Genomic DNA, 26,983 nt, shown 5'->3' with positions numbered 1-26,983 from the left:
CTAATGGTTCGAGCTACAGCCTAAAAAGGCCACGAAGGATTGAGGCGAGAATGGAGCCTTGTTCGTCAGCACCTGGGACTCGATTAGAACGATAGCTTGTGAAAGAGAGAGACAACAAGGTTCCGTTCTTCAGGCGACTCAAGCGCCTGACCGCTTCCGGCTGACGATTAGTTATAAAGCTTGGGGTTGCATTGAGGCATCAGCCCTGTGAGGAGTCTGGTCCATGCGGTAGTCCGAGTCCGACCAGCCGAATGAGCGTTGAGATACTGTAGATCATGGGGCGGGCGGCAATCGACTTGGGTCGTAAGCGCCCCGTTGTAGCTTCTCTGTTGATAGTTCACGGTGATGGGCGAACGAGATGGTCAGGTAAATGAATGAGTTATTTGTTATGGGAGATGGTATTCGCAAGCTTCCATGGTCGGAATATTCACCTACAACAATATCCTCGTGGCACCTTCCTGAGGACTTGACAAATTGGGCCTGAACAGACAGACGCGGCAACCACGACCCCGGTCCATGCATCGGTAGGTTATCGCCCAGCGTGCTGTGGCACCCTCCAAGGCCCTGAGACCACTAAACGTCCACTGAAAAGCTTCTCTACGTTCTGACGATGCAAGACGCGGCCTCAGCCTACTGGTGCTTCTGCTGACGTTGGACAAAGAAGCAATTCATTCATTAGTGAGACAGCGTAAGGCAGAAAAACATGCACAGTTGTTAGACCTGCTGCTAGGCTCGGAAGGCAGGCCCTAGTGACTTGCTCTGTCATCGACCGTGTGACCCTGAATCTCTTGTCCCAGATCTTCACGCTGGCCCAAAAATCCTTCTCCACACCCATCACCATCACCAAATCGGGCCCCGATCAATGATCCTTTCATAGCCTGTTCCTTGATTCAGTTTCCTTGTTTTTCTTTTGAGACGCTCTTGACGAGCACAGCGTTCGCTTCTATCCTATCTTGAACGAGCCTTTTATTGTGGCTGTACTACACACAGCGTTCGTCCTTTTGCCCGAGTTCGGAGCACAGTTCCAAGAAATCCCTAACCGTTGACTATCCGCGTCATGAAATAGCTTCAGGCGCAGATCATACAACTCTAGAAAAGCTGCTCCTTCCAGGCAACGTTGGCTGCAACCTAACCTTGACCCTTGTCGTCAACTTCAACTCCAACCCCAACCCCAACCCATATATCCAAACCATGACCCTGTTACCAGATCTTGCGGATCTCGCTCGAATAGAGTATAGGGAGACCTTTGCTCGCGCAGTTGCTGAGGGTACTCGAAGTCCCCTAGTCCTCCCATACTGTCTCCTCGGGCCTTTCATCCTACCTCCAGTTTACCTTGCTATCCCCCACAGAAACCGGCCATGGCTATACCGCTCTCGGTGGCTCATCGTCGGATTCGTTGCTGTCTTTGACATCAACATAATCCGCACCATGTCAAGCATGAACGTTGCCTGCGCTTATGCTTCTGGGCTAATGGGAATCTGGGGCATCCTCTCAACTCTGAACCTCCTCGTCTGGACTGATCCGCAGTCAAACTATGCGAGGGCCGTCAAAGTTGCCAAAGGCTCGACCAAGATGAACGGGGCGTCCAAGCATCATGTTAAGGAGGCAAACGGATCATCCAAGGAAGATGGATTACGAAAACGGAAGCCAGAATCTGTCCCCGCGGCCAAGAATGACGGAGAGCACAACAGTCTTGAGGACTCGGGCTGCGTCTGGCAGACCTTCCCTGAGAACGGTTCGTTTGGTGAGAGGCTCAACTGGACCTTTGATCTTGCCACCAACTTTAGAAAGATCGGTAAGTCTTCGTTCTAGATTACAGTACATTCATGACAAGAATCCTCTGACATCTCGACAGGTTGGAACTGTTCTATCGCCTCAGTTCCTAGGCCTAATATTCCTCACAATGTCCGTGATGGAGACCCTGTATCTCTCAAGGGCATGCCTGTTGTGTCGAGAAGCGGGTACCAGCGCAGTCTCACCCAAGCAGAGTTTGTATGGACGCGAATCCGCAATGTCGCCGTCATGTACACCTTGCTTGATTTCCTGGCCGTCTTTGTGGTCAAGGACCCCTATTTTATCTATGGCCCTGATCATGGCCTCGAGCTGCCCCCTTTCCTAAGTCGCTTTCCCCCGTGGCTTCTCCTCTTGTACCGGGAACTCTTCAGCCTGGGTGGTATCTTTGCTCCTATCCAGGCAATATTCAACCTCCACGACTTGTACCAGTACTTCGCCTTCAGTCCTCTGTTCCCAGCACGTGGCGAGCTCTGGCAATACACCTCCATCTTCGGCTCATTCTCCCAGGTCCTTGATAGAGGCCTAGCTGGCTGGTGGGGTTCGTGGTGGCATCAGACCTTTCGTCTTCAGTTTGTTGCTCCCGCAAAGTATCTGGTTGATCAGGGTTATCTCAGCAAGAAGACATTGGTCACCCAGGTCATCACCATGTACATCTCGTTCTTCCAGTCTGGACTACTTCACGCCGCCGGGAGCATCTCCTGTATGCGAGATACCAAAATCTGGCGCTCTCCTTGCTTCTTCCTCCTTCAGCCCCCCGGTATTGTTCTGCAACATGCTGTGAACCATGCCATCGACAGATACTTGCCGGGCACTCCACGACGACTCCGTCAGGCATTCAACTTGGTGTCCTCTTTGGCCTGGCTATACCTGACGGCCCCATTCTTCACGGACGATATTGCATCTACGGGACTCTGGCTCCTGGAGCCTGTGCCAATTTCTCCGCTGCGGTGGTTAGGGGTTGGTCATCCAAACGACCACTGGTGGAGATGGAACAGAGAACTCTTTCCTTTCTGGCATTCAGACAAGAGCTGGTGGAAGAGCGGTCTGCAGATGTGATGTATCAGGAATCTCTCGAAGGTCAACAGGCTACATAGAGGTGTTTGGACGTGTGCAAAAAGGTTCATAGATGGCTGGGTAGAAACGGATGGGTATTCGGGTATTATAGACTGGGATTTCCCACAATACAGAACAGACTAAACAAACGCCCTTGGATGGTTCAGTTAATTATTCCTATGCCTCATCCCATTACGTTTGAGAATTCGAGCGACTCTCATACTGCTTTCCAGAAGCGAGTCTGTCCACTTCTTTGCGCAGCCAGGCCACAACTTGCTGATATCTGCTCTGCTTCGCTGCCAACACCTCTCTAAACGCCAAGCAGGCCACACTAGTTTTGTCAGAAAACATGTTCACATTCATTTCCAAGGTCTGGACTACTTACAGTGCAACTTGTGATTTGCGAACGTCGCATTTATACTGGGGGTATCGCATCGTCCGAGACTTGCTAGTCAGGAGAAGAAAGGCAACATCAATGACCTTCATAATAGTTCCTAATTGCAGAATTAGTAAAAGGATTCACAGGAAGAGATCTAGGGTCCCTACGGACTACCAGCTCACCGCTGGGCTGTCGTGATTTTCCAAGGCAGCGGAGATATGCCCACATCTTCTTGGCTGTCTCGCCAAACGCCCCTTGGAGCGATGTGAGGACAGTTCGTGTTGAGTTGTGGGATGTATCATAGAACATGAGATGAGACTGGATCTTGAAGGCATCTATTGGGAGGAACGCCTGTTGTTAGCAAATACCTATACCACATTATACTGGGTGGACTTACTGAGCACTTTGCGCTGGAAGTTTTGACCTGGTGTTCGACCAAAGTCAACTGTAAGAGAGGCAGACACGTCTGTTTAAGCGTAAGCAATGTCCCTACATGATATCGTGTAGAATTCATAGTAAAATCAGACTCACCAAGATTAGCGTCCCGCTGTCTGTCCTTGGTAATCTCCAGAGTCTGACAGTTGATGGTGGTTCCGCAGTAAGGGAAGCCTGCCTGACCATCAACCTTGCGAACAGGAGTGCCATCATGCGACATATCAAAGTTGACCAAAGTCTTTGCCGGGTTGACCACAACGCCGTACTCGGGGACGCCCTGGTGCATCGTGTCCACAAACCTGACAGCCTTGTCCTGATCTAGTGTCACGAGGAGGAAGTCGTCAATGAGTCGCAACAGTAGGGTGTCGGGCGAGGCTAGGAATCCCAGATATTGGGCCTCGAGATCAGCATAGAAGTAGTTGCACAGGAAAGATGAAAGAACAGATCCTTGTGGGATGCCTATCTTTTGCCTGTAATACTTCTTGCCAACCTTGACTAGGTTCTGTTCAACGTGCTGGGTCAGGAGGCGCAGGAGCTCGCCAACGCTGTGAGTTTTTCGCATGGCACTGTCCACAAAGACGGTGTTTTTCTTCTTTCCTGCTAAATCCCTCTCGAGCCGTGTGGTAAAGTTGAAGGGTTCGCCCTCGGTCAGGGCTGTTGCGTGCCATCGCCGGATGGCTTTGGATGAGGACTTTTCACCTTCGAGCAGAGCCCGCTCACCGGGCTTGACCTCGGCGTGCTTCATGATGGTGTACTTGTCCTGGCTTGGTATGGAACCCATGAGTTTGATAACTGCGGGTTGAGGGATCGTGTCGAAAGCAGCCTTGACATCGATCTTGGCAAAGTACAGCTTATCATGACTAGGCCCTAGGGACTCCTTGAAAAGCTTCAACCGAGTGTATATATCACTCACGGAGAACATGGTAGACCCTAATTTCGAGGGATTGGCATCCTAAAGCCCGTGGTTAGTCTTGGTTGTAAAGTGGTAGCGACCTCACTGACCTTTTCCAGCTTCAACAACGTATGAACCGGTCCTAATATGGTATTGATACTCGGCCCCAGGGTTTTTGAGGCTCCTCGGGTCAGAGCCCTCCGCCTGAGGTTCATGATGGGGCGGAGTTTGTCACCCTTGGGTAACAGACGAACTTGGCTGAAGCCAAGCCGCCTTGATTGGAGGACAGCCAATGCCTCGTCCAATCTAACCTCTTCAAACATATCCGCCTTGAGATCTGCCATGGCAGGCTCTGCGATGCGCTTCCAGATTTCGTGTCGGAAGTAAAAGACTTGGTATCGGTGGGTATTAGACTCAGTGACGTAGAAATTGTTGCGGATCAGGGGTATCAAGAGAGAATCAAACACAAAATAGAGAAACTCATGAAAAATCTCGTGTCGCTTTGCAGTGTCCGTTTTGCTTGGCTTCTGGCCAGCGGAGCCTGGAGGCTGAAGCCAGGTTATATCTGGGATCTTGAATGATCAGCTAAGTTAAGCCAGTTGTCGAGAAGATTACCTACCTTCAAGTCTTGTGACATCTCATGCAGCGACATGGTTTCAAACCGTCTTAGTTTAACAAAATGATCGATTTTCTGCATTATCATCGATTCATTATGCTTCTGAACGTCTTCATCGCCCCAGAATTTGTGAGGGATGATTTTTGACAGCACCGCTTGACAAAATGCCGAGACCTGAGACGTCGGAGTTGCGAGGTCGACAAGAGACTTGCATTCTGGTAAGGCTGGAATTTGCGTGTTTGCCCATACCTTTTCAGGGGGCTTCTGAGAGAATGCCCTCCTTCGGCGCGAAGCTGTTGACACAAGTTGGGACTGCTTGGGCTTATGAGATGAGACGAAATCTTTCTCCATCTTCGGTTTCCGAGTTCGATGGGGTCTATCAAAGACACAGGGGCAATAATGTCGCAAAAGTTCAACGTATGAGCAACGCCCATGGCGAGTTTGCAGACGCTCAACCAGTTGCTCCAAGTCGCCACGAAGCCTCTTGGGTATCTTCGGCATCTGGATGCCAGTCTGTCCAGGCTTTGGTTGGAAGGCTGGCGCGATTTCGTCCTCTCTCAACGTATAGTCCTGGAACTTTTGGGAGGTCTTGGAGAAATCCACTTGCGAAGTGAAGACGTTGTGTAGCCCAAACTGACGAGGAAACATGTACATCATAATTTTCAGCATGTGTTGTCGCTGAACGTTTTGATCAGATTTCTGGGGATCACTTGGGTCCGGAACACGGGGGTATCTGTTCAGAACATCTACGCAATGTCAGCGATGTTGATTCTTTGATAAACAATGAGATAGAATTACGGATGTGCTTGTAGCCAGGTTGGATCGAGCCTCGAGAAGTGAGAGAAGGCTTGGCATAGAATATTCTGCTTCTCACCAATGTGATATCTGCAGGCTTTCGGCATTCATTGGAAGATCCATTTCCAAGTGATACGTTACCCCCGGGAAGATCAAGCTCTGACAACGGTACACCTGGGGAGGTCAGTACAATGAAACAGAGAAAGCAACAGGTGCTATTTACCAGTGAGCTGGTAGTAATTGTTGAAACCCGCCTGTATATTGATGTAGACAGAAGTATCAACAAGTAAGTCGATCATGATCTTCTCGCCAGCTCGGCCCAGGAGTGCCAGCAACTGTGGCCAAGGAGCTTCCCTAAGCGCCTTGACATGGGAGTTGGGGTAGAGGCTGAAGAGTCCCGGGATACTTGTATTTCCCCGATCAGCTGGTCCAGCTGATTTTCTGAAGCCGTCGCAAAGTAAATGTTTCGGCCGTCGTCCAGCTTTTAAGTCTCTAGAGAACAGGAGCCACACGACAAAGTCGACAATCTTGGAAGGCAAGTCAGAACGAGAAGACATAAAGAATGGAAATAAGACGGACCTCTGACTGCGAATACATGGAACCGGTGATTCCATCCGAAATGCTAACATAAGATTCATCTTCCTTCTGCGAGAAGACAAGCCATTGCTCCCATCGCGTGTCATCGCTGTCGCGAGCTTGGTCACGAAAACAAACAAGAGATGAATCCAATAGCCGAGACAATTGACTCTCAACTTCTCCAATGTTGTCGCCCTGGCCGATTGATGCCACTTTCTTGCGTCGAAGGCGGGAACCTCGCGGCAAGCTGGAGAGAACATGGTCTCTTAGTGTAGTGACCCTAACATAGCAGCGCTCCAAAAGATCGCGTCTCACAGGCGTGTCACTGCATGAACTTTTCTTCTTTGGTGTGTTTGACGTGTCTTCGGGGTCAAGCTTGCGCTTCTTCCCTACGATCATTTTGATAGATCGTGGGCTGACCATTCACGTCGCGCCTGTTATCGCGATGCATGTGGTTTCCTGAAGTCGAGATATGGAGATGGAGAGTAACACAGCCACAAGATCGTCCTGATGCCGATCGATTTCTGTGGCTGTTACTTAAAATAGTGGCTCAGGGAGCTCGGGAGCTGGTCCCAATTGGGTAAGGTGCGAGTTTTAGCGTGCGGCGGGCGCCAGGGACTCGCAAAGGGTGTGGCACTGTTTTCGAGGTCTGAGCGCGGGTGTATCGACAAGTTGAAGCACCAGAGGTTACAACAAGAGACGTCCTCTGTCAATGGATGGGGAGGGAAGAATTGTGGCATGGTCGAGTCTGGTCCAAATTTCTCTAATGTGTGGTGGATAGCGTGTTCGAAATAGGAGTAGAATTCTTCGTACGCAGCAAAGCAATGCCGAGGGCCAAGCCAAGTACCCTACTTGTCTTATCACTGAATTCCACCTCCACGGCCAACATGAGCCCCTTGCTTCCCATCTTGCCTATTCGGAAGAACAAGTGGATTGACTTTCACCCGCTTGCGCAGGTACGAGGCATGGAAGCACGGCATCTCGAGGGGTATGCGGCCGTTAAAGACAAAGGGTGGGATGGGTGAGTTGAGGATGATTTCATGTGGCTTACAGAAAGCGACGCTGTGCTGCAGGAGAGGACAATCGTTATCAAAAGAGCGGTAGTAGCAGCAACAACAGCATCGTCACAAGCTCCAGCAGCAGCAACACGCAGCAGCACAGTAGCACAACGCAGGAACGGGGAGCACGGAGAGGACCCGGTCGCCAGGCAACCTGGCGCGATACAAACAAAAAATGTGACAACCCAGGCCTGCTGTCCAGATGGCATGGCATGGTACGATCGATTGAATTGGCTGATTAGCATGGGACCCCGGATCTACAACCACGTCGTCTGGAGTCTGGAGAATCGGCAGACAGGGTAATCAAAGACAGAGGAAATTTTCCCTCATTCTTTTCTCTCTCCGGCAATACCGGTAACGGTGGGATGGATGGAAGAGAGGGAAATTTTTGCAGCCCATCTGCCTCAGCTTCCGAGCGCGGGACAAGCCAGGACCAGGGCACACCCAGCTCCCATCACAGATCATGGATCATGGCGGAACAAGTCAGGGGTCGGCAGGGGAAGGGAAGCGAGGGAAGAGGGACCGAGTCGCTGACAGACTGGGGTCGGGAGGCGGTCCCTGGATGGAAATATGGAAATAGAAATAGAAACCTGTTGCTAGGACACGAAGTCGGTCCATCCATCATTGGATCCATGGATAGCCACGGATGACATGACGAGATATCCCCCACCTTTTGGACAGCTCACAGTCCCCCAACAATGATCAAGATGTTTACCAGAGGGGGGGGGGAAGCCACGACAGAAGAAACGAAATGGGTAGGGGACAAAAAGGGGTGGTGGAAGCACAGCATCAGGGGACGGCAAGACTTACAGACGGCCCGGGGTAACATTGGTATGGATGGATATGGATCTTGGGGCACCCAATATCTAGCAATCAATCATTGATTAATTGTCCCAAATATCTGGCGACAGAGGCGGCAGATTGAACCACATCACGTCCAGTCCATCCGTCGCCCGGCGGGGCTCTCGCTCTCTATGCAAGATATTACCCATCCTATCCCATCGCAGGGACCAGCAGCAACGCAACAAATTGCATGTCCCAGAGCACAGCAGGCCGCGGATCAATGCCACAGTGCATGTCGCCATCTGGGCTCGGCTCGCGGTACTGGACGAACTGGCCAAGCGGATGGAATTGAGGCTGACGGATCGGCTGCCACACGAAACGGTTCGTGGCCGCGAGACGAGGTCGCTACCGTGAAGGGTGGAAATGGATTGGATCGCTGGGAACCCCTGAGGCTTGTCAAGGGGAGACAGAGGCCGACGACCTCGATCCATTGCTTGGTTCTCGCGACTCTGCTGCTCTCGCCGGCCAATGCAGTGTTTAAGACCAATGTCGCATCTTCATCCGCTAAGAAACATCCATTGGAAACCCTTTGGGAGGCCCCCAGCCACACAACACAATGGGGAGACTCGAGAGAGACACTAAATATTATCCCGACGAGCGAGGAGATCGGGATCCAGTGCTCAGTTATGTGGTGCACTGTACCACGAGCTGCAATGAGATGGTGTGTAAAACATTCATTCAGGCCGAGCGCATCTGTATGTATCGGCATTTCGTGTCCCTCCCTCCCATCTCCATCCATGGATCAATTGGCATCCATGAAGAATGGATGGATGGATTGATTGCCGACTCTGCACGAGTGGTAGGGGCCCGGCTCCTTCACAGCCAACATCACATTGCAGTAGGTAATGCACAGTACCTAATGCACATTACAGATGCACAGAAGCCTTGGGTCCAATCCATGGAAGCCCGCCCTGAGTTTCTGGGCCTCGATGAGGTGTCAGTTGTTGGTTCCCATTGTCTTGGTCTCGCGCTGGGCCACCTACACCCATGAAAGTCTACTGTGCTGTTGTGGGCCTCCACAGACAGGCCGGCCGTCATCCTCTGGCCGTGGCAGTCTGTCCAGTCCTGGATACCACAGGCAGGCCGTCCACTAACGATCCACTGCAACCCACCCGCTGCATCAGAATGCAGGGCGGGGAGCTTGCCGGTACCTGGCCTGGAGCTCTGCGGCCCAGGGTCTGCAAAGTACTGGACTGCACTACCTACCGGGCCTTGTGGTGGTGAGAGTCCTGGGAGGGAAAAAAGAGTCGGAGGAGCCAATCCAGTGAAAGCTCCGCCGGCGTTTGCTCCAACCCTTGGCTTTGGTTGTCCACTGGAGAGAATGGAAACTCGGCGGGAGCTCCACCAAGACCAAAGGAAGGTGCCGTTGGCTTGTACCTTTCGAGCCCTGTGAGGCCGCCGCGGTCTCTACCTTAGATTATCGCGCGACGCTTGTATTCACCCTGCCGGGACCTCAACTCACTCCGTACTTTTCTGTACGTCTTGAGATATCGTTCTTTCTCCCATCTCTCTCTCTCCTTCCCTACACCGGAGCTCGCTTCTGGTGCCGTTTGCAGTCGTTTGCCGTCGTTGTTGTTCATATCTGCTGCTCCTGTTCCCTCCTTGTGAAGCATTCCCGTCCAGTCGAGGATCCTCCCCTTGAGAACCACACCTTCTCGAGCCTCATACGACCTTGCCCTGTGCTGTCCTGCCCTGTGCCCTCGGAATACTGGCAATTTCTCATCTGCGCCTCCAGCAGCTCGTGCCCATTTATCACGGACCTGCTCACTCAAAGCTGTGCTGCATTGCATCTCAAGTGCCAGCATCCCCGTCATCGCCCTGGGCCCCCAAGCCTCTGGCAGAAGCTGGCCTGCGGATGACGAGTTGGAACGGCCGACTCCAGCAGCTGCCTCCACTGAGAGTGTCCACTCCCATTTTCATCCCTCCCCTAGAGTCCCTGGGACGGTGTGGACAGGCCCCATCCCGTCATTACTGCTCCTGCTCACTCGTTGTCGTCCGCGGATGGCTCCCACAGTTGTGAACCTGTGAGAGTCTGCCAGAGCCGGTGACGCTCTCCCACCCCCTGGTCGTCTTGCGCCCTCCAGGTCCATTTACAATTCTCCCAGTCGCCAGGTCTACCGCACTCGCTGCCCGCCCGCCGACCTACACTACGGTACAGTACCTACACCTACCTTACCTACATACACCCACGCCTATCGAGAGTACGCCTCACACCAACGCCCGCCCGCACACCAACAACGTCCAAACGCCAACGCATCGATGCTCGCTGCATGGGTCTCTAGTCCCCCGACCAGTCGCTCCGCTCGACGAGCCTGACCGATGCTCAGGCCACCATGGACCACGACATGGATATGGCCCTCCACGCGGGCCTCCAGCCGGACCTCCAAGACGTCGACTCGGGCCTTGGAAATCCCAATTTCGAGCCTCACCAAGACCTACATCGCCATCCCCAACGACACCGACTCCATCGCTCCCGCGACCTCGGCCTCGACCACGAACGCCGGCTCGTCCGCGACGCTGACGCTCAAGCCCAGGCCTACCTCCAGGGCCAGCTGCCTCACGACCCTGAGCTCCGCCATCATCAGCACCCAGAGCATCACCTCCTCGATCCTGCTCTCGCAGCCGCCCCTGCATCCCATCTCGACTATCACGGCGCCTACTCCCACCCTCCCGCGCCGTACGCCGACGACGTCCTCGACCCGACCTCCGCAAACGCCCATCATGCCTTCACCCCCGTAAATCCCGACGACTTTTACAAGAGCTACCGGGCAATCCCCTTCCAGAACCACCCCGAGACACTTCCCATGGCCGCCTCCACCCCGCGCCCGTCGTTGCGCTCCAACGGTGACGGCTCTACCCCCAAGCACCCCGTTCTCTCCCCAACCAGAACCAACCTGCGTTCCGCCTCAAATCCCGTCGACAACAGGCCCGCCCTCCCGGGCTACAAGCCCACTGCATCTCACCCCAGCGTGAGGGACCTCAAGAAGCGGTTCGACCAGAATGGTGCTGCACCTTCTTCAATCCCCCGTGCCCCGGCGCATACAGGTGCTGCAGCTAAGACTAGGCGGGATGTCGGCGGGCCCAGTACACAGCCGCGAAACGGTGCAACGTCTTACTCGACATTGCGTGACGGCTCCGGCACGTCAAATAGTCCGTCTGCATCCTCCTCGTCGGCTCGTTCTCAGAGGTCTAGGTTTGTTGCCGAGGATCAGGTCTCGAATAATTCTCAATCGTTTGCGAGTCGTATAGGCAAACCACGAAGCGCCGTTAGTGGAAACCCAAATGCCTCCAAATCCATGACCAACCTAGCACCAAAATCCCCACCTCAACCAACTTCTGCTTCCCCCACACCTTCTCGTTCTCAAGGCTTGCTGTTCGGCGAGATCCTCCCCGAGCAGCGCAACTTCTTGACTGCTGGTTATGGCATTGAGGGCGTCCGCCCACGGAGGACGTCTGAATCCAGCCTGCACCATCCCTGGAGCCACCAGAGAAGCCTATCTGACCCACCAGATGTCGCCGAGCCCTCGTCCCCAAGCACCTGGTATCGTAGCCTCAACGGCGACGGTGTTGACGGCCAGCCCGCACAGGATCCCGCTCACAAAGGCCACACGCGGTCACAGAGCGATATTCCCAAATCTCAATCGGGCTCTGCCCCCTCCCGCAAGACGCCTTCTCGAAAAGGCACCGCCTCTAATACCACCGCCGGGGGTGGATCTGCGTCCAAGCTACCGCGCTCAGTGAGAAAACTCAGCAGTCCAAGCGATACGACACCCTCATCGACACGCTCCAACTCCCCCTCTACTTTCAAAAGGCCACCAACGGTTAATGGCCGAATATCAAGGGCAGGTACTCCAACAAGCCGAGCGAAAACACCGACTTCGAGAGCCAAGACACCCACCCAGGGCGGCGTCACTCGAAAAGCGGCACCTCGGTCTCTCGTCACACCAACAAGTAATAATCGGCTCCAGGCCAATATAATTGCTCCCCCGCCGAAGCTCTCTCCTCCCCTGAGGAGTTCTCGACCCCGACAACCTGTCTCCGTGGCCACCACGGCAAGCTCACGAATGAGGGCAGTAGAGAGGGCTAGGTCCCCGGCTCCCCCTTCCTTCCCACCGTCCAAGATTGCAGAGCCATCCCCTCGACGGCGAAAGATATCTGTCGGTCCGATCGATTTCGAGCAGCGGCGAGAACACATTCGACTCGCGTATACTAAGTCTATCCGTGAGAGCCAGGCCCTCGAGGCACGGCAGAAGGCAGCGGAACGAAGGCGGAGGGATATGGAGGCTACTGCAAAGGCAAAGGCAAAGGCCGCCGCTGCCGCTTCTGCCTCTACGGGGACATCACCGCGGACCCCAGAGCCAGATGCAGTAGAGTCTCCAGCGACCTCCGATATCCCTCCAGTTCCGCCGATTCCAGACAGTCATGCAATGCCGGAGCCACCAGTCATCCAAGAGCCTGGTTCTCCAGAATTATCTACAGCTACAGAAGTCCAAAATGCCTTGAACGTGATAGATCCTGGAGTGTCACACGGACAGGCTCATCTGGATACCCACGAGGATCACCCTTCACCAGCGATGGACGACTCGACGATGAGTCCTGTTGATATTGCATCAGCATTACCACCAGCTGCACTGACAATTGCAAGCCCAGAAGTGACACCACCTGCTGAGTCTGTGGTCCGGGATTCAGATTCACCTACACTCGGCGTCCCTGGCAGCTTCCCAGCCCCCAGCCCTATCGCCGATGCTGTAGTACGGCCTCAAACTGCAGTTTCAGCAACGTCAGAAACGACCCAGTTCGATAACGAGCCACAGACGACTCCGCCAAGGCCTGTCCTGTCTCCGCTTCAAGTGCCAATCACCATTGTCAAACCACCAAGCCCGCAGGCACAGAGGACTGTCACACCTCCAAAGGTCGAGTATCAGTACCCATTCCACGATGAGCCCGATTCGCCGGTACAGCCGAGAACCACGCACGATACGATCCAGGACTCCCATGACACGACACCGAGGCACAGCGCGGTTGAGGAGCCTGTGATCCCGGGAGCGTTCACTGTATTTGAGGAGGATGTTCGCTCTCAACCAGATCATCAGTCACTGTTCGAGGCTACCATTGCCGTCTTGCCATCTCATCCACCCTACGAGGAACCGCGGCCAGCCGAGGAGCGGGAAGAGACGGTGCCGTTTCCTCGCATCGAGCATGATTATGAATCAGAATGTCAGACAGAATCGGAGGCAGATGAGGGCGCTGTGCATTATCACCATGAGGATGATGGCGCTATCACCGATACCTGCACCGAGGAGACGGATGACCACAACAGAACTGAAGAGTGCAGGTCGGAATCGCAATTTGACGATCGGGTTTCTTCTCATCGGGCCTCTACCTGCGAATCTTTCGATGCTGACGGCACAGACGATAACGAATACCCCCATTATGAGCATCAGCGCCCAGAGTCTTCAACGAATCTCATGGTACCGACACTGTCTGCACCTAACCGAGCAAGTCAACAGTCGACATGGACGGACTACACCGTCGATAGCGCTGAGGTGTCTCCTGCAACCCGCTCGCCAGCCTTCCCAGACATTGATGATGAGGACGACAATGGCGACCATGGCCATGTGACAATCTTCGAAACCATGTCTATTCATAGAGATCGAGGGCCGACAATCCGACCCCTAGAGATGCACAGTACTCAGCCTGAAGTCCGTCCCTCGATAGACTCGAGTCGATCGCCATACCTAGGCCATCAGCTTCCGGAACTTGATACAGGTGATGGATTCTCGGTCCCTTATCTCTCCAACAGGGCGAGCAAGAGCTTCTCCTACTTTCCGTCACCGAATCACGAACCCCCACCTATTCCTGCCTCGACATCTGGCTCAGCGTGCAACTCTCAGAGGGCTTCCGGTGTGTTTTATGAACAGTCGCAAAGCGGAAGCACATTCGTCAACTCTGAACGTGGCTCGGAAGATTATATGCCAACAATGATGACTCCTCAGTCAATGGACACAGCCTCCCTGGGGACACAGAACCAATATTTTGCCGACTCAGCGACGCTCAATGGCGACGGGGCCTCCGAGGCACAGGACAAGAACGGGCCGACAGGAAAGGAGAAGCAGCGGCTGATTCAACGTCGAAACGTAATCAAGGAACTTGTCGACACTGAGGCCGTATTTGTCCGGGATATGAATATCGTCGAAGAAATCTACAAGGGGACGGCCGAAGCATGCCCCAAGCTCGACGGCAACACTGTGAAGCTCATTTTCCGCAACACGGATGAGATCATCTCGTTCCACACTTCATTCTTTGCTCAAGTCAAGGAAGCAGTCTCAGCCGTCTATGCAATGCAGGGTCGGCGCTCGAATCTCTCCAGAGAGGGCTCATTCATGTCGGAGCCTGGTCACTTGAACCCCGCGGATATCGATGATGCCAAGGATCGGACTGTCGCGCTCGGCCCTGTTTTCAAGGCCAATATGGAAAAGATGAAGCTGGCTCATGAGGGCTTCTTGAGGAACAGTGACGGAGCGGCAAAGCGCCTCATTCAGATCCAGCAAGATCCCACTGTCAAGGTGTGGCTGAACGAATGCAATGAGGTTGCCAAGGACTTGACAGCTGCATGGGACTTGGACTCCCTCCTCATCAAGCCAATGCAGCGCATTACCAAATACCCCAATCTCATCATGACTCTTCTCCAGCACACGCCGCAGGACCACCCCGACCGAGAAGGCCTTCTTGAGGCCAAAGATATTCTCGAAACAGCCATTATCGAGATTAACAAAACCAAGAAGAACTTTGAACTGGTCGGGCAAATCGTGGGAAGGAAACGGAAAGAGTCTGATGTCAAGGCTGGGTTTGCGCGGGCATTCGGAAAACGAGTTGATAAACTTCAGGGTTCGGGCAGCCGCCAATCCGAGGACGCCGACTATGCCAAGCTCAACGAGAAGTTTGGTGACGATTATCTGCGACTGCAGGTCGTGCTCCGGGATGTCGAATTCTACACGAGACAAGTTTCAGCCTATGTCCACGAGTTTCTCCAGTATTTGTCGTCGATCGAGCTGGTCATGAGACTCCAGCCTGGAAACTATCCCGAGCTGGAGAGCAAGTGGGTTCAATTCAACATCTCGATACAGGATTTGGAAAAGGTTGCGCTTGAGGAACATGTAAGTGAAGAAAGACATCCCGATGAAGTCATGCTGACAAGTCATAGCTGTCACAAGTTCGAAAGCATGTTATTGAGCCGTTTGAACATGTTATCAAGGCATATGGCAACCCATCACTGGCCATGAAGAAGCGGCAAAAGCGCCGCGTGGACTTTGAGCGTTACGAGCAGTTGAAGCGTGCGGGCAAGAGCATCGACTCGAAGCTCAACGAGCTTGTCGAGCAATACGAGGCCCTGAACGACACTCTCAAGAAAGAGCTTCCCAAACTGTCTGCCCTGACAGAAAAGATCGGCAACATTTGTCTTGGCAACTTTGTCAATATCCAGGCGAAGTGGTACGGTATCTGGAAGGAGAAGATGAAGGTGGTGCTGGGTGACTGCCCTGACATGCCAGACCTCAAGGATGTTGTTGCCACCTTCCATCGAGATTTCCCATACGCACAAGAGCAGGTGGCCAATGTTGGAATCCTCAACCCTGCATATCGTGGCAGAGTCTCTCAATCAACCACACGAAGCATGGATGAAGCATCATCCCTCAGGATACGGTCACGCCCATCGGAGAACGATTCGCGAGGCCGGGGTCATTCCGTCAATGGCGAACAGGCACCAGGTCTCCCACCTCCAGATGTGCTCAAGCGTCACAGCGGTTCATACACCATGTCGCCCACCAGCGCTGGAGCGGGAACCATCCCCAGTCCGCACCAGTATTACTACCGTGATTATTATGCTGGTATCAGCGGTCACCAGCAAGGCACTGCGTCACCCTTATCCCCAGAGATGCCAGGCAGCTCACGGTCCTTTGCTGCTTCCACCAGACCAAGCACGGGACGAAGCTTTGATTCTGGTGGTCTTCCAAGACAGAGCTCCGACTCGAATACGCACCACCTCCGAGATTCACACACCACATACAGTTCTCAGAACCAGCCTCAGGAAGGACGGCGGTTCTCTGGCCTCTTCCACTCAGCATTGCCGATGGCTGACGGACCGGAAGACAGTGCCCGGTCGTCCCGTGCATCATCACGGGAACGGGGACCGACAGCAGATGGGTACAATGTGCTCTGGCTAGCAGCATCGTTATTTGAGTTCAACATTGCTACGACAAAGCATGAAGCTGGTTACCCATACCTGGTTTATCAGGCTGGCGAGGTAAGTAAACCGTCTCATGGGATGACAAGGGGGATTGACTGACTCCTGTTCCAGATTTTCGATGTGATCGCGGAGAAAGGAGAGCTCTGGTTGGCAAAGAACCAGGACGATCCCAGTGACCAGGTCGGATGGATCTGGTCGAAACATTTTGCCAAGCTGGCCGATTTCTAGCGGCGGCAAAGCTGCAACTCATGCATCAGCAAGCAAGCGATGACTTGACTTTACTATTGAACTACGTAATGCATCAAAGAGGTTATGTACTAGGACTAAAGAGGGGGCTATGGGCGTTTATTCCACGGACATGCGATTTGGAACGCAACGAGGAGGAAAGGCGCTCAGCAATGAGAGCCCGTCTTTCCTTTTGGTTTCTTGATCTTCTTTACCACCTTTTGTTCTTTGCTTCATGGATCAGACACTGACCCTTGTTTATTCTGGAAGTTGCGTTATTGTGTTTGCGTGTGCGGTTTGATTCAGGAGCTCTCATTTGTTTGGACTTGTGTATTGTGGTTTGGCTCTCCTTTAATGTCCTCGAATGGCGAGAAGTACAAGTACAGCAGGGGTCACATCACATCAGAGGAGGTGGAAGAAAGCATCCATGTGTCGAGGACTAGGAGACGAGGAAGGGAGCTCGGCGTTCAGAAGAAAATACCAACAGCGTATGTAAGATTTCGGATGTTGCGGGTGGAGGAACAAGGAGAAAACTTGGCGGGCAGGGCTCGCATTGCTAGCATTGCACCATGAATATTACAGGCTCATATTAAAGTAGGAAGGGCATGCATAAGAGACAAGGGAGGAGGGTGCTGAGCCGAGTTTGGAATGAGATACCAGAACAATAAATGATTGTCAAAAGCTTGAGGCACGGTGTTGTGCGTGACAAGGAGACTGATCAGGGTGGAACCAGCTACCCAGCGGTTGAACAAATTGGAGATTCCAAAAGTCATAGGTGGGATGTACTGTAGAATCGATATAATGGACCCTGCCAATGTCGAGACAGTCGATCAAGCCGTGATATAGGTCTTATATCCATAGAGTAGCAAAGATCTACACCAAGTGGACTCTTGCCCCAGACCTTGTTACTGTTGACATGTGACTCTGAACTAAAACCCCAGACTTTGGCGGAGGCTCTTCCCGCCCGCCCACTACAGGCGGGCAGGAGCCGATGATGGGCCTACCGAAAAGGGAAACGAGAACCATCCCACCTTCCTAGCCACCCTCCCTTAAACAAGAGTAAGGGGGCAGGTACATTACATTAGGTACAGTAAGAGTTGCAGCGGAGTCAGACCGCACCTTCCTTGTAACAGAAATAGATCTAGCCTTCTCCTCCAAGGATTCATTATCTCTAGCATCTGCCAAGCCTTTTTTTTTCTGTCCTCATCTTCCTCTCGCTTCATTTATACCCTGGTACAAGCTACGTAAGAAAAGGTACCCGTCTATTCTTGCTTCCGTTCCATGACCCACACAACACGAAATGCCCGCGACAAGCTCGCCGCAAGAGCAGGGGGGGCATGGGGAGTACCCGCAACAGCCTGAGCAGCAACAGCAGCATCATCAGCAACTTGACGAGGAGCAATGTAGCAACTCTGAACCTCAGACTCTGCCTCAAACTCAGCAGCAACAGAACCAGCGCTCACGATCACGACCACAGCATCAGAACCCTCGACGGCCCCCGTCCAGCACGCACCTTGCCGTCCCTTCAGCAGCCGCCGCCCGCTCGTCTTCCCCATCATCGTCCTTCTCGTTCGTGGCCACGCCTTCAGCAACGCCTTCGCCTTCGGCCTCGGTCTTGTCCATTGACGTGTCGCGCTCGTCCAGGGAAGCCTCTCCTCCGATAGAGACACCCTCTTCCTCCAGCGCCGAGGCCCATAACGGCCGTGCCCTCAGGCAATTCGACACGAACGACGATCGCGAAGACAGCTTCGACAGGGACAGCGAGGATTACGGGCGCGAAAGATATAACCCGGCCAACATGGCGAGCTGGTCGGGAACGCCCTCGATCAAGGGCAACACCGAGGCGGTGCGAATGGTGTTGTTGAACTTTATCACCATTGGCGTGACGTACGTGTCTTTTTGTCATGATACCACCTATAGAGTCCGAGTCGCTAACTCGTGTGGCATATTTCAGCTTCACATGGGGTGTTGAAATGACATGTTAGTCTACAATTCCTAGCTAAGCGATCAATTGTTAACGCTCGTACAGATTGCACACCGTATCTGCTTAATCTCGGCCTTAGCAAGAGCAGCACCTCTCTAGTCTGGATTGCTGGTCCATTATCCGGCCTCGTAGTCCAGCCCGTTGTTGGAGTCATTGCGGACGAGAGCAAGTCAAGATGGGGTCGTCGACGACCGCTCATGGTCATTGGCTCTATAATTGTCGCCATCAATCTTCTCGTCCTTGGTTTCACACGAGAGATTGTGGGATGGGTGGTGAAAGACGAGGAGGGGGCGAAACGTCCTACAATAGTGCTAGCTGTTCTGGCCATCTATGTTGTGGACTTTGCCATCAATGCTGGTTGGTATTCTAAACATACGTAATGTTTGTGTCTTCTTGCTAACAGATTCAGTCATGTCATGCGCAAAGAGTCTCGTTGTAGATACTCTACCATTGGATAAGCAACAGTCGGGCGCAGCTTGGTGTAGGTTTAACTCTACTTGGTTTGCATGCATAGCTAACGCCTTCTCCTATAGCGAGTCGCATGTCTGCCATCGGCCACATGATCGCCTATGGTGCTGGAGCTGTTGACTTGGTGCAAATATTTGGAACCACGCTCGGCTCTACGCAGTTCAAGCAGCTCACTGTCATCTCGACCGTCTCCATCCTGGGCTCAACAGCTCTCACATGCTGGGCCGTCACAGAGCGCGTATTGATCTCATCCAAGCCTACTCAGCATCAGGGTCGGTTCAAGGTCTTCCGTCAGATCTACTCGACTCTGCTTAACCTTCCTCCTCGAATCCAGTCCATCTGCTGGGCCCAGTTCTGGGCGTGGATCGGCTGGTTCCCTTTTCTCTTTTACAGCACCACATGGGTAGGCGAAACGTACTTCCGCTACGATGTGCCAGCCGACGCGAGAAAGTCTGAGGATACTCTTGGAGCGATTGGGCGTATTGGTAGCACTGCGCTCGTCATCTACTCCATCATCACCTTTGCCGGGGCTTGGGTGCTGCCCATGTTTGTGCAGTCGCCCGAAGACAATTCGTATACTCACCGGCCACCCCAGGCCATCGCAGGCTTCTTGACACGCTTCAATAAGGTGAAGCCGAGTTTACTAACTGCATGGATGATTGGGCACTTGATGTTTGCTGGCGCCATGTCCTTGGCGCCCTTTGCGACGAGCTTCCGATTCGCGACAGCGCTGGTGTGCCTGTGCGGCATGTGAGTGACAGATCCCCTTTAAGTGTCGTGCCTTCATACTCATGAATAACCTACAGACCGTGGACACTTGCCATGTGGGCGCCATCCGCCTTTCTCGGCGTTGAGGTCAACAAACTCAGCGGTGGCGCCGGTGCCGACGGCACATATCGTCGCATCTCGGACGAGCCCGATATCGAGCTGCCGGAACTCGACTCAGATGAGGCTCCTCTGCGTCTAGAGCATGGGCCGGGCGACTCACCTCCGACAGCATCGACGGGCGAGCTGTCGGGTATCTACTTTGGCATTCTCAACATCTACACGACGCTACCGCAGTTTGTCGGAACCTTCATCTCCACCATCGTGTTTGCCATCCTGGAGCCGGGAAAGAGCCCTGAGCTGGCTGGAGATTCAAAGGAACCGTCAGATCCGACTGGACCGAATGCGATTGCGGTTTGCTTGTTCATCGGCGCCATGAGCAGCTTGGTTGCGGCGCATGTAACGCGGAAGCTGAAAGATCTATAACTTGGGTATTTACAGGGCTGAGGACTGTCTTACATAGACATGGCATCAGCAATCTAGAGTTTCGAATTGTCACACTGGATTTGGGTATAATAGCGCATCGGTAGGGAAGGCAAAAGAGGTATATACTCTGGGCAACTAGACGCGGCAGGACCGGAGTCTGACTGGGAACATGGAGCACGTCTATAGAGGTGCTGCGATGCTTAGAATCATATATCAAGATATGGCCAGAGATGGCCTCTAAGTCTGAGGGTAGTAATATGAATGAATACGTCCACGCTGTCCCATGTACAAGGCAGAAATGACAGATCTCGCAAAGGGTATCCCCAACAACACCGTTGTCGCGCCTCTTGCACCGCCGTCCGTCATCTCCGATCTCTTCCTGTTATATCCATCGTCGTCATGGCGTTGACGAGCTGAGCTGCCAACGCGCACACCACACGCGCATTCGCGCAGCGCAGCGCAGTCTTCTACTTGTCCTTCTCGTTCTCAGCCTCGGACACCTTCTCCCACTCGTCCTCGGTGCTGACGCTCGAATGAGTGCCACCAGCAGCGACGCGCTGCGTCACCTCGCCCTTTGGCTCGACGGGCTCCAGCCCCGCGGCGGCGGCGGCATCAAGAGTCGTGGGATCCTTGGCAGGCGGCGCCTTGCTCGGGACGGCAGCGGCGGGTGCGGAGGAGGCCTTCTCAACTTCGGTCTCGGTCTCGTCTTCGTCGTCGGTGGTGGTGTCGTCCCGGGCGGCCTCGCGCTTCTCCCTCTCCTCCTTCTCGCGCTGCTCGCGCTGCGCGACGGCCAGCTCAGCGGCGAACCAGTTGACGCTCCACCACAGGCCGGCGCACAGGATGGAGAGGACGAGGCAGTGGATGTTGTAGGTGGCGACGAGGAGGAGGAGGAGGACGAGCTGGAGGGCAGCGAAGGAGCCGTTGGCGGCCTTGAGGAGGGTGGGCGTCGGGCCGGGCGTAAAGATGCCCTCCCAGAGCTCGACGAAGAAGGACGACATGGCGGGGGAGGGGTTTTCCGGGGTGTGAGAGTGTAGCTGGGATGTGCGAGATATGGTGTATATTCGTTGTTAGGGTTGCGCTTTTCGTGTCGCGGTTGATACGTGAGCTTCTTCTTCTCCTCTTCTTCCTTCTCTCTCTTGACCAGATTCCCTAGTGTTGTTGTTGTCGCTGGTCTTTATGGGCAGAGGCGGTCGCTGCCTGGCGACCACTCTACGTCGCTAATAGAGCCCAAGTACCAACCAGCGGCGCTGAAGTGTCTTAATCTTTGCGCTCTTTTTTTCAACGAGCAACCGTGTCCGTAACAAGATAAAAGAACACGTTTGTCTATAGAGACAAGGAAGAAACGCGTGTCAAACAGTAAATGTTGATTTTTTTTTTTAAATAAAAGACGCTGTCGTTTCCGGGTGTGAATGAGAGATCATGCGGTCAAGGGAGACACGAGAGAGTGAAAGATGATGGATTACATAAGACTCGTTCTTGAGACCTGCCAGTCGGATATCACAAGCTTTATCTCATGACCACGATATTGTAGGTACAGATTTTAATGTAACTCGTTTTCTTTTTTGCTTGTGAGACCCAATATTCACCATCGGCCTATTCCCTGCTCTGTTGTATCTCATAGTTTCACTGCAGACGAACAAGAGCTGTGTAAAGCGAACCCAAGCCACGAAACGTGGTAGAGCTCTCGCATAAGGCGAGATCCGATAATAAGGCCGAGAGAACGCGTGGTCGACGACGCCATAAAGACGAAACGCAGCATGTGAAACCGTCATAAGCCTGGATGTTAGCACTCGATCAATGACATGGTGATATGGTCAAGTCGCTTACCCTATACTGCCTCGCATAACGGCTTCGGACGGGAGCACCACCTCTCGTATTCCGAATGGGAAATAGACAACGGCATGTCTGAGATGAAGAGAACTCTTGAATCCTACAGGGTATACACATATTAGGTTCAAGTTGTTTGTAAGATGCCTTATCTGTCCTTAATGCTTAAGTGTGCGAGTTGGTGATCAAGACATGGGCACGAGATGCTCTTCAGAAACGCCTGGTCAAGATAACTTACTCAAGATGAAGATGATAAGGATAGAAAAGAGCAATTAAAACCCCCCAAAGGTCTCAGATATTTTCGTATATGATGCTAGAGATTAGGTAATCTCGTAATGTGTACACCCTCACCTTAGCAAAGGCAGCTCACGCGATTAATCCTCCATCGAGACATGATGTTTCTTCTTGCGCAAGACCTCATTTGTAGCTATAAACTGCCATAATCCCAGGTTAACAGCTCATGATAGAGACCCGTGCCTCTGAAGCCGTATTGATAGCTATAGACAGATGGCTTTGACGAAATACAGGCGATATCGGAACCCCAAACCTACAGAGGCAAAATAGGTTGGCAGCCGGCAACATCAGAGCAGAGCCATCATGCTTACATTCAACAGCTTTTCCCTCATTAGTCAAGTCCACGAAGGTTAGCCCCCTCCGCGAAAAAACACTCTCTATTTTCAGGGACTACTCTCAAGTTCCAACATCATGGTGAGCACTGCCGACTTCGTTCTGCTGCCGAGGGTTCTATGCACTACCACTGAGCTTTCACAGCTGCCGAATCTCTTCCCGATACGCTTAAGCTGATTCATATCGAGAACTGCAGTACTTCCGCATCATGGATGGCACAACTTAGGGATTGTTCTACGTTTCTAGGCCCCCTTGGACTAACACTACATGCTACGATTGACCAAGCATCAGAATCGTGATGGCATTTCGAGTCCAGAGCTCATGAGGCCATCCCATGGTGAGTTTTTGCCATAAAAAACAGTGCTTGTTCATCGTCAATGAACCCTCCTTACTATCTCGACCACACCTCCGCTCCTCTAGAGAGCTGCTGGCTTGTTACTTGCCAATATCAACGCATATGGCAAACAAATATTAGCAATGACTGTTATAAATGACCACGTTTGGGTTCGTCTCCTTGGCTGTAAACTACGCCGCACTTCCTCCCAAGACAACATCACTTACACCATCCAAACTTGGCAGAGACTGCCCAAGGCAGATTTTCTCGACAACGAGCCCCCTACTTTTTGCGATCAGGGCCTGAACGCAACTGGCGGTTCTGGCGCCTGGCTAATTCGAGGCCTAGAAGCATTGTGTGTGCCCTTGGAGGCGACCCAAAGGATGCGCAGGAGCCCTCATCGAGTGCTTCATCACATGAAAATAGCCCCATGCTCCATCCCCAGTGAACCCATAGCCCCTCATGATTGCCACTTCATATAGCTCCATTATCGCTCCAGGCGTCACACCATTTGCCAGTACTGCTATCTCGTCATGCCGTACCATACCCAAGGGTGAATTGTAGATTAGTAGATCGTCCCACTGTGAATCTCCTCGTCGCAGGAAATGGGCAATTGTGAAGCGTAGGAAGGGTCCGCAAGGGCCACTCAATATTGCTTAGACACCTTCTCAAGAGATGCTTTAACACAGGAGGATGAAGATCCCCGTGGTCGGTTTTCCAAAAGGACGAAGGATTCTCGGTACCACCCATCTGCAATATCTTTGTGAGGCGTTCAACATCTGGTGGGGACTCTGGCCAAGTTCATCAGAGCTAGACTTACAACAACACGCCGAACTACCGCAGCTCCGTTTCCAAGAACCGCATCCTGATGGCGTAGGATCTCATGTGTAGACGATCATGAAACGTGCCCAGGCACCATGTTCCAAACTTGCCGGGCGTAAACATCTGTGCTGACCTGCTTCTGCGGTTCCCCTGACCTGGTATTCTCGTCGACCTTGGATCCCGGCAGACGCAGCACTGTTCCAGCTCCGTATTAGAACCAATACAGCATGACCAATATCCCGTTTAGACAGTAGTGGTTCTCAGCTCGTTAAGGCTGAGAGTGCCTGGTCGGACGTCCCCTAAAATGTCTTGCACCATTAGCCATCTTGCAGCCAATTTCGGCGTTCCACGGATGCATCTGACACTGGCGGCATGACAAAGCATGATGCTTGGTGTTCAGTTCGGCTGCGCTCATGACAAGAAAGACATACTGTCCTGCGTTATGTCATGATCGTTCCTTGGCCGGCCAGACACGAGCTAGCTAGTGGTAAATCGCCGCTGAAGGTTAACACCGAACAGGTATTGATCGACTTCTGTAGGCAGCGACAATTCAATCTGCAAGCTACTGTATCCCTTGTCGATCGATGCTAAGCCCCCTCAAGTGATAGCGGCCAGTAGTTAGTGGCATCCGGAGGGTTTCTGTGTGCGTGAATTGCAACCGTTTGACGGTCATGTCCGGAGACATTTTTGGGGGGTTTTCTATTAACACGGGACCGTGGTTGATGTGTCCTTGTCTGAAACGAGGGTGGCGGTCTTCATTCGTGAATAGTTGTTTTACGGTCCTTGACCTGGGGAAGACTGGGTGCCATTTGGAATGGCTCGGTCGGACGTGGCTCAAGCCTCATCATGTTCAGCTGTTCCAAAATCGACTTGGTGTCAAACCCATGTCGTCGACCCTAGACGAGTGGGGATGCCGCGCGCGTCGGTCACACCTTATTGCTTCAGAACCGAACCCATTGAGACTTGTCTCTGAACGTCGAAACTCGCCAGGAAAGGGGCGCTCTGGGGGAACGATCGTCTGCAGGGCTGCGCCGGTCCACCTCCACCCGCCACAACCTTCCCATGACCGTCTAAATGCCGGTCTGGTATCAGTCAAATACCTTGCGAGAAGCAATAAGGTATTTCTGATGCCCAATGTTGTAGTTGGACCTACCTGGACTGGGTTTGAACGGGCCTGGAACTGGTAGGCGTTCCTTGGCATCCCTGAGCCTTTTGCGAAATCCTGATAACCGTGGTCCAGACACGATGAATTGAAATCCATCGGCGATACTGGTGAAGAACTGCGTGAAATCCCTAGCGTTTGCCATCTTGGTCATACCTAGACTCGTTGGACAAATGTGGCTTTTCGTGAGCTCCTGGGTCAGCATCTTTATTCAAACCTAGTTTACTGTACCCGGCAACATTGAAACAAGTGCTGACTCAACCAACTTTCCAGTTCTAGACGAGATAGACGTTTGGGCTGGTCGATCTGGAACTGGCAAGCGGGATTTGGGTCTGACATTCGGGGATCGAGGATATGTACCAAGACTAGTGGGTGTAAGGTACGCATCCCTGGCAGTCAAACTACTTACCCTCCCCCGAAAATTACCCCATCATACCATGATAGAGGTGTCGATTGCAGTGCCCGGTGCAACTCTGAGTTCCTTCCATCACCGAGTGAGTGGCTTGTCCAGAGTGCCAGTTTCCAACGGGCGTGTAACAGTGAAAACAAGCAAAGGCGACTGCTGGTCACCGGTGAGCGATGAAACATGCGAATGCAGGGCTCACTTTTGCTTTGCCCCAATGCATGAGTTGTCATATAACGAGTGTTTCGAGTTGTGAAGCTATTTTTGAAGCTTCTGTCACGGTCTGATGATGCGGAGGAGGCTGTGTTGGAGCTGTGAGAGAAAAGTCGCGAAGATCTATCAACCGCCTGTGGCGTGGCTCGCGAGGGATGCCGATGCGATGCGATGCGATGGCGTGGGCGGGCGGTGGGTGAGAAGCGTGATACCGCAGTCCAGGGCTCAGGCTCTGATCTGTAACGAGGCTTGCAGTGAGCCCCAGCCTTGGAGCCGGTTGTGTCAAGGGGGGAAGAGGTAACGCAAGCCCTGCGAGGCATGCGCAACGTGATGTCTACCGGCATGGACCTTGAAGCTGGATGGGCCGGGGTCTGGAAGGCAGAGACAGTCAGTGGTCCACGGGGCCAAGCTGTGATCAAGCCAATTCTTCCGATTGGGGCTCTGCGCACACCGGGGCCACGGCGCTAGAGCTGCTGATCCACGTCAATGTCCTTTTGTCGCACTGCGCCTTCTGGCCTCGATGATCCCCGCTTTCTTGAGCAATGGTTGTTTGCGCGCCTGTGCTAGCAGATAGGGAAGCATTCATTGGATCGATTAGACGCCGTCAGCGCTGGGCCACTTCCGTCTGGGGCAGTTTACGAGCGTCGGCCCAAGCCCCTACTAGCCACCATCAACTAAGTTAAGTGACTGGTGGAGAGCCCTGTGTTGCAATCAGTCTGCTATCGGGGGTTAGAGTCAGCGTAAGAGCCAGAGTTCGTACTTGGCTGCCACTGCCACTGCCGTTCTCGTCGCATTCGCACCCGCAAGTCTGCCACGAATTGGGACTGGTCTGAGTCAGTGCTCAAGAAGGTTTGCCAAGGGTTGTTCGCGATCAACATAAGAGCGAGTCGCTGCGCGAGAAACGCGAAGGAGAGGGAGAGACAGTCGGCGGGAAGCACGAGAACTGTTCCAATCAGATCAAAGATGAACTTGGAATTGCTC

At 53.1% G+C, this 26,983-nt stretch overlaps 4 protein-coding genes and 1 pseudogene across 5 annotated transcripts, besides 1 other annotated feature; 3 read left to right on the top strand and 2 right to left on the bottom strand.

The window, feature by feature from the left end:
* The first annotated feature begins 1,095 nt into the window (after positions 1-1,095).
* NCS57_00079300 lies at positions 1,096-2,850 on the top strand (annotated as a pseudogene). The gene is made up of 2 exons: positions 1,096-1,795; positions 1,856-2,850.
* Positions 1,096-2,850: a sequence feature.
* Positions 2,851-3,039: 189 nt separating this feature from the next.
* NCS57_00079200 (Telomerase reverse transcriptase) lies at positions 3,040-6,939 on the bottom strand (the record flags this gene model as incomplete). Its single annotated transcript, XM_053050871.1, has 10 exons — positions 3,040-3,178; positions 3,233-3,341; positions 3,394-3,561; positions 3,624-3,692; positions 3,758-4,613; positions 4,664-5,125; positions 5,173-5,915; positions 5,968-6,138; positions 6,188-6,491; positions 6,544-6,939. The coding sequence occupies 10 exons, from the start codon at positions 6,937-6,939 to the stop codon at positions 3,040-3,042; spliced, it is 3,417 nt and encodes a 1,138-aa protein (XP_052919386.1).
* A 3,835-nt stretch (positions 6,940-10,774) lies between these two features.
* Positions 10,775-16,914, top strand: NCS57_00079100 (DH domain-containing protein; the record flags this gene model as incomplete). The annotated part of the gene is made up of 3 exons (XM_053050870.1): positions 10,775-15,598; positions 15,646-16,743; positions 16,798-16,914. 3 exons carry the CDS (start codon positions 10,775-10,777, stop codon positions 16,912-16,914), a joined length of 6,039 nt encoding a protein of 2,012 aa, XP_052919385.1.
* Positions 16,915-18,211: 1,297 nt separating this feature from the next.
* NCS57_00079000 (uncharacterized protein) lies at positions 18,212-20,614 on the top strand (the record flags this gene model as incomplete). The annotated part of the gene is made up of 6 exons (XM_053050869.1): positions 18,212-18,798; positions 18,866-18,891; positions 18,941-19,252; positions 19,305-19,376; positions 19,429-20,113; positions 20,170-20,614. 6 exons carry the CDS (start codon positions 18,212-18,214, stop codon positions 20,612-20,614), a joined length of 2,127 nt encoding a protein of 708 aa, XP_052919384.1.
* A 467-nt stretch (positions 20,615-21,081) lies between these two features.
* NCS57_00078900 (uncharacterized protein) lies at positions 21,082-21,612 on the bottom strand (the record flags this gene model as incomplete). The annotated part of the gene is made up of 1 exon (XM_053050868.1): positions 21,082-21,612. One exon carries the CDS (start codon positions 21,610-21,612, stop codon positions 21,082-21,084), a length of 531 nt encoding a protein of 176 aa, XP_052919383.1.
* Between the last annotated feature and the right edge of the window lie 5,371 nt (positions 21,613-26,983).

Source organism: Fusarium keratoplasticum, chromosome 1, assembly GCF_025433545.1.
Source record: "Fusarium keratoplasticum isolate Fu6.1 chromosome 1, whole genome shotgun sequence".
In the NCBI taxonomy this organism is placed as follows: domain Eukaryota; kingdom Fungi; phylum Ascomycota; class Sordariomycetes; order Hypocreales; family Nectriaceae; genus Fusarium; species Fusarium keratoplasticum.
Note: the sequence above shows the minus strand (reverse complement) of the source record. Positions and strands in the feature narration are given on the sequence as shown.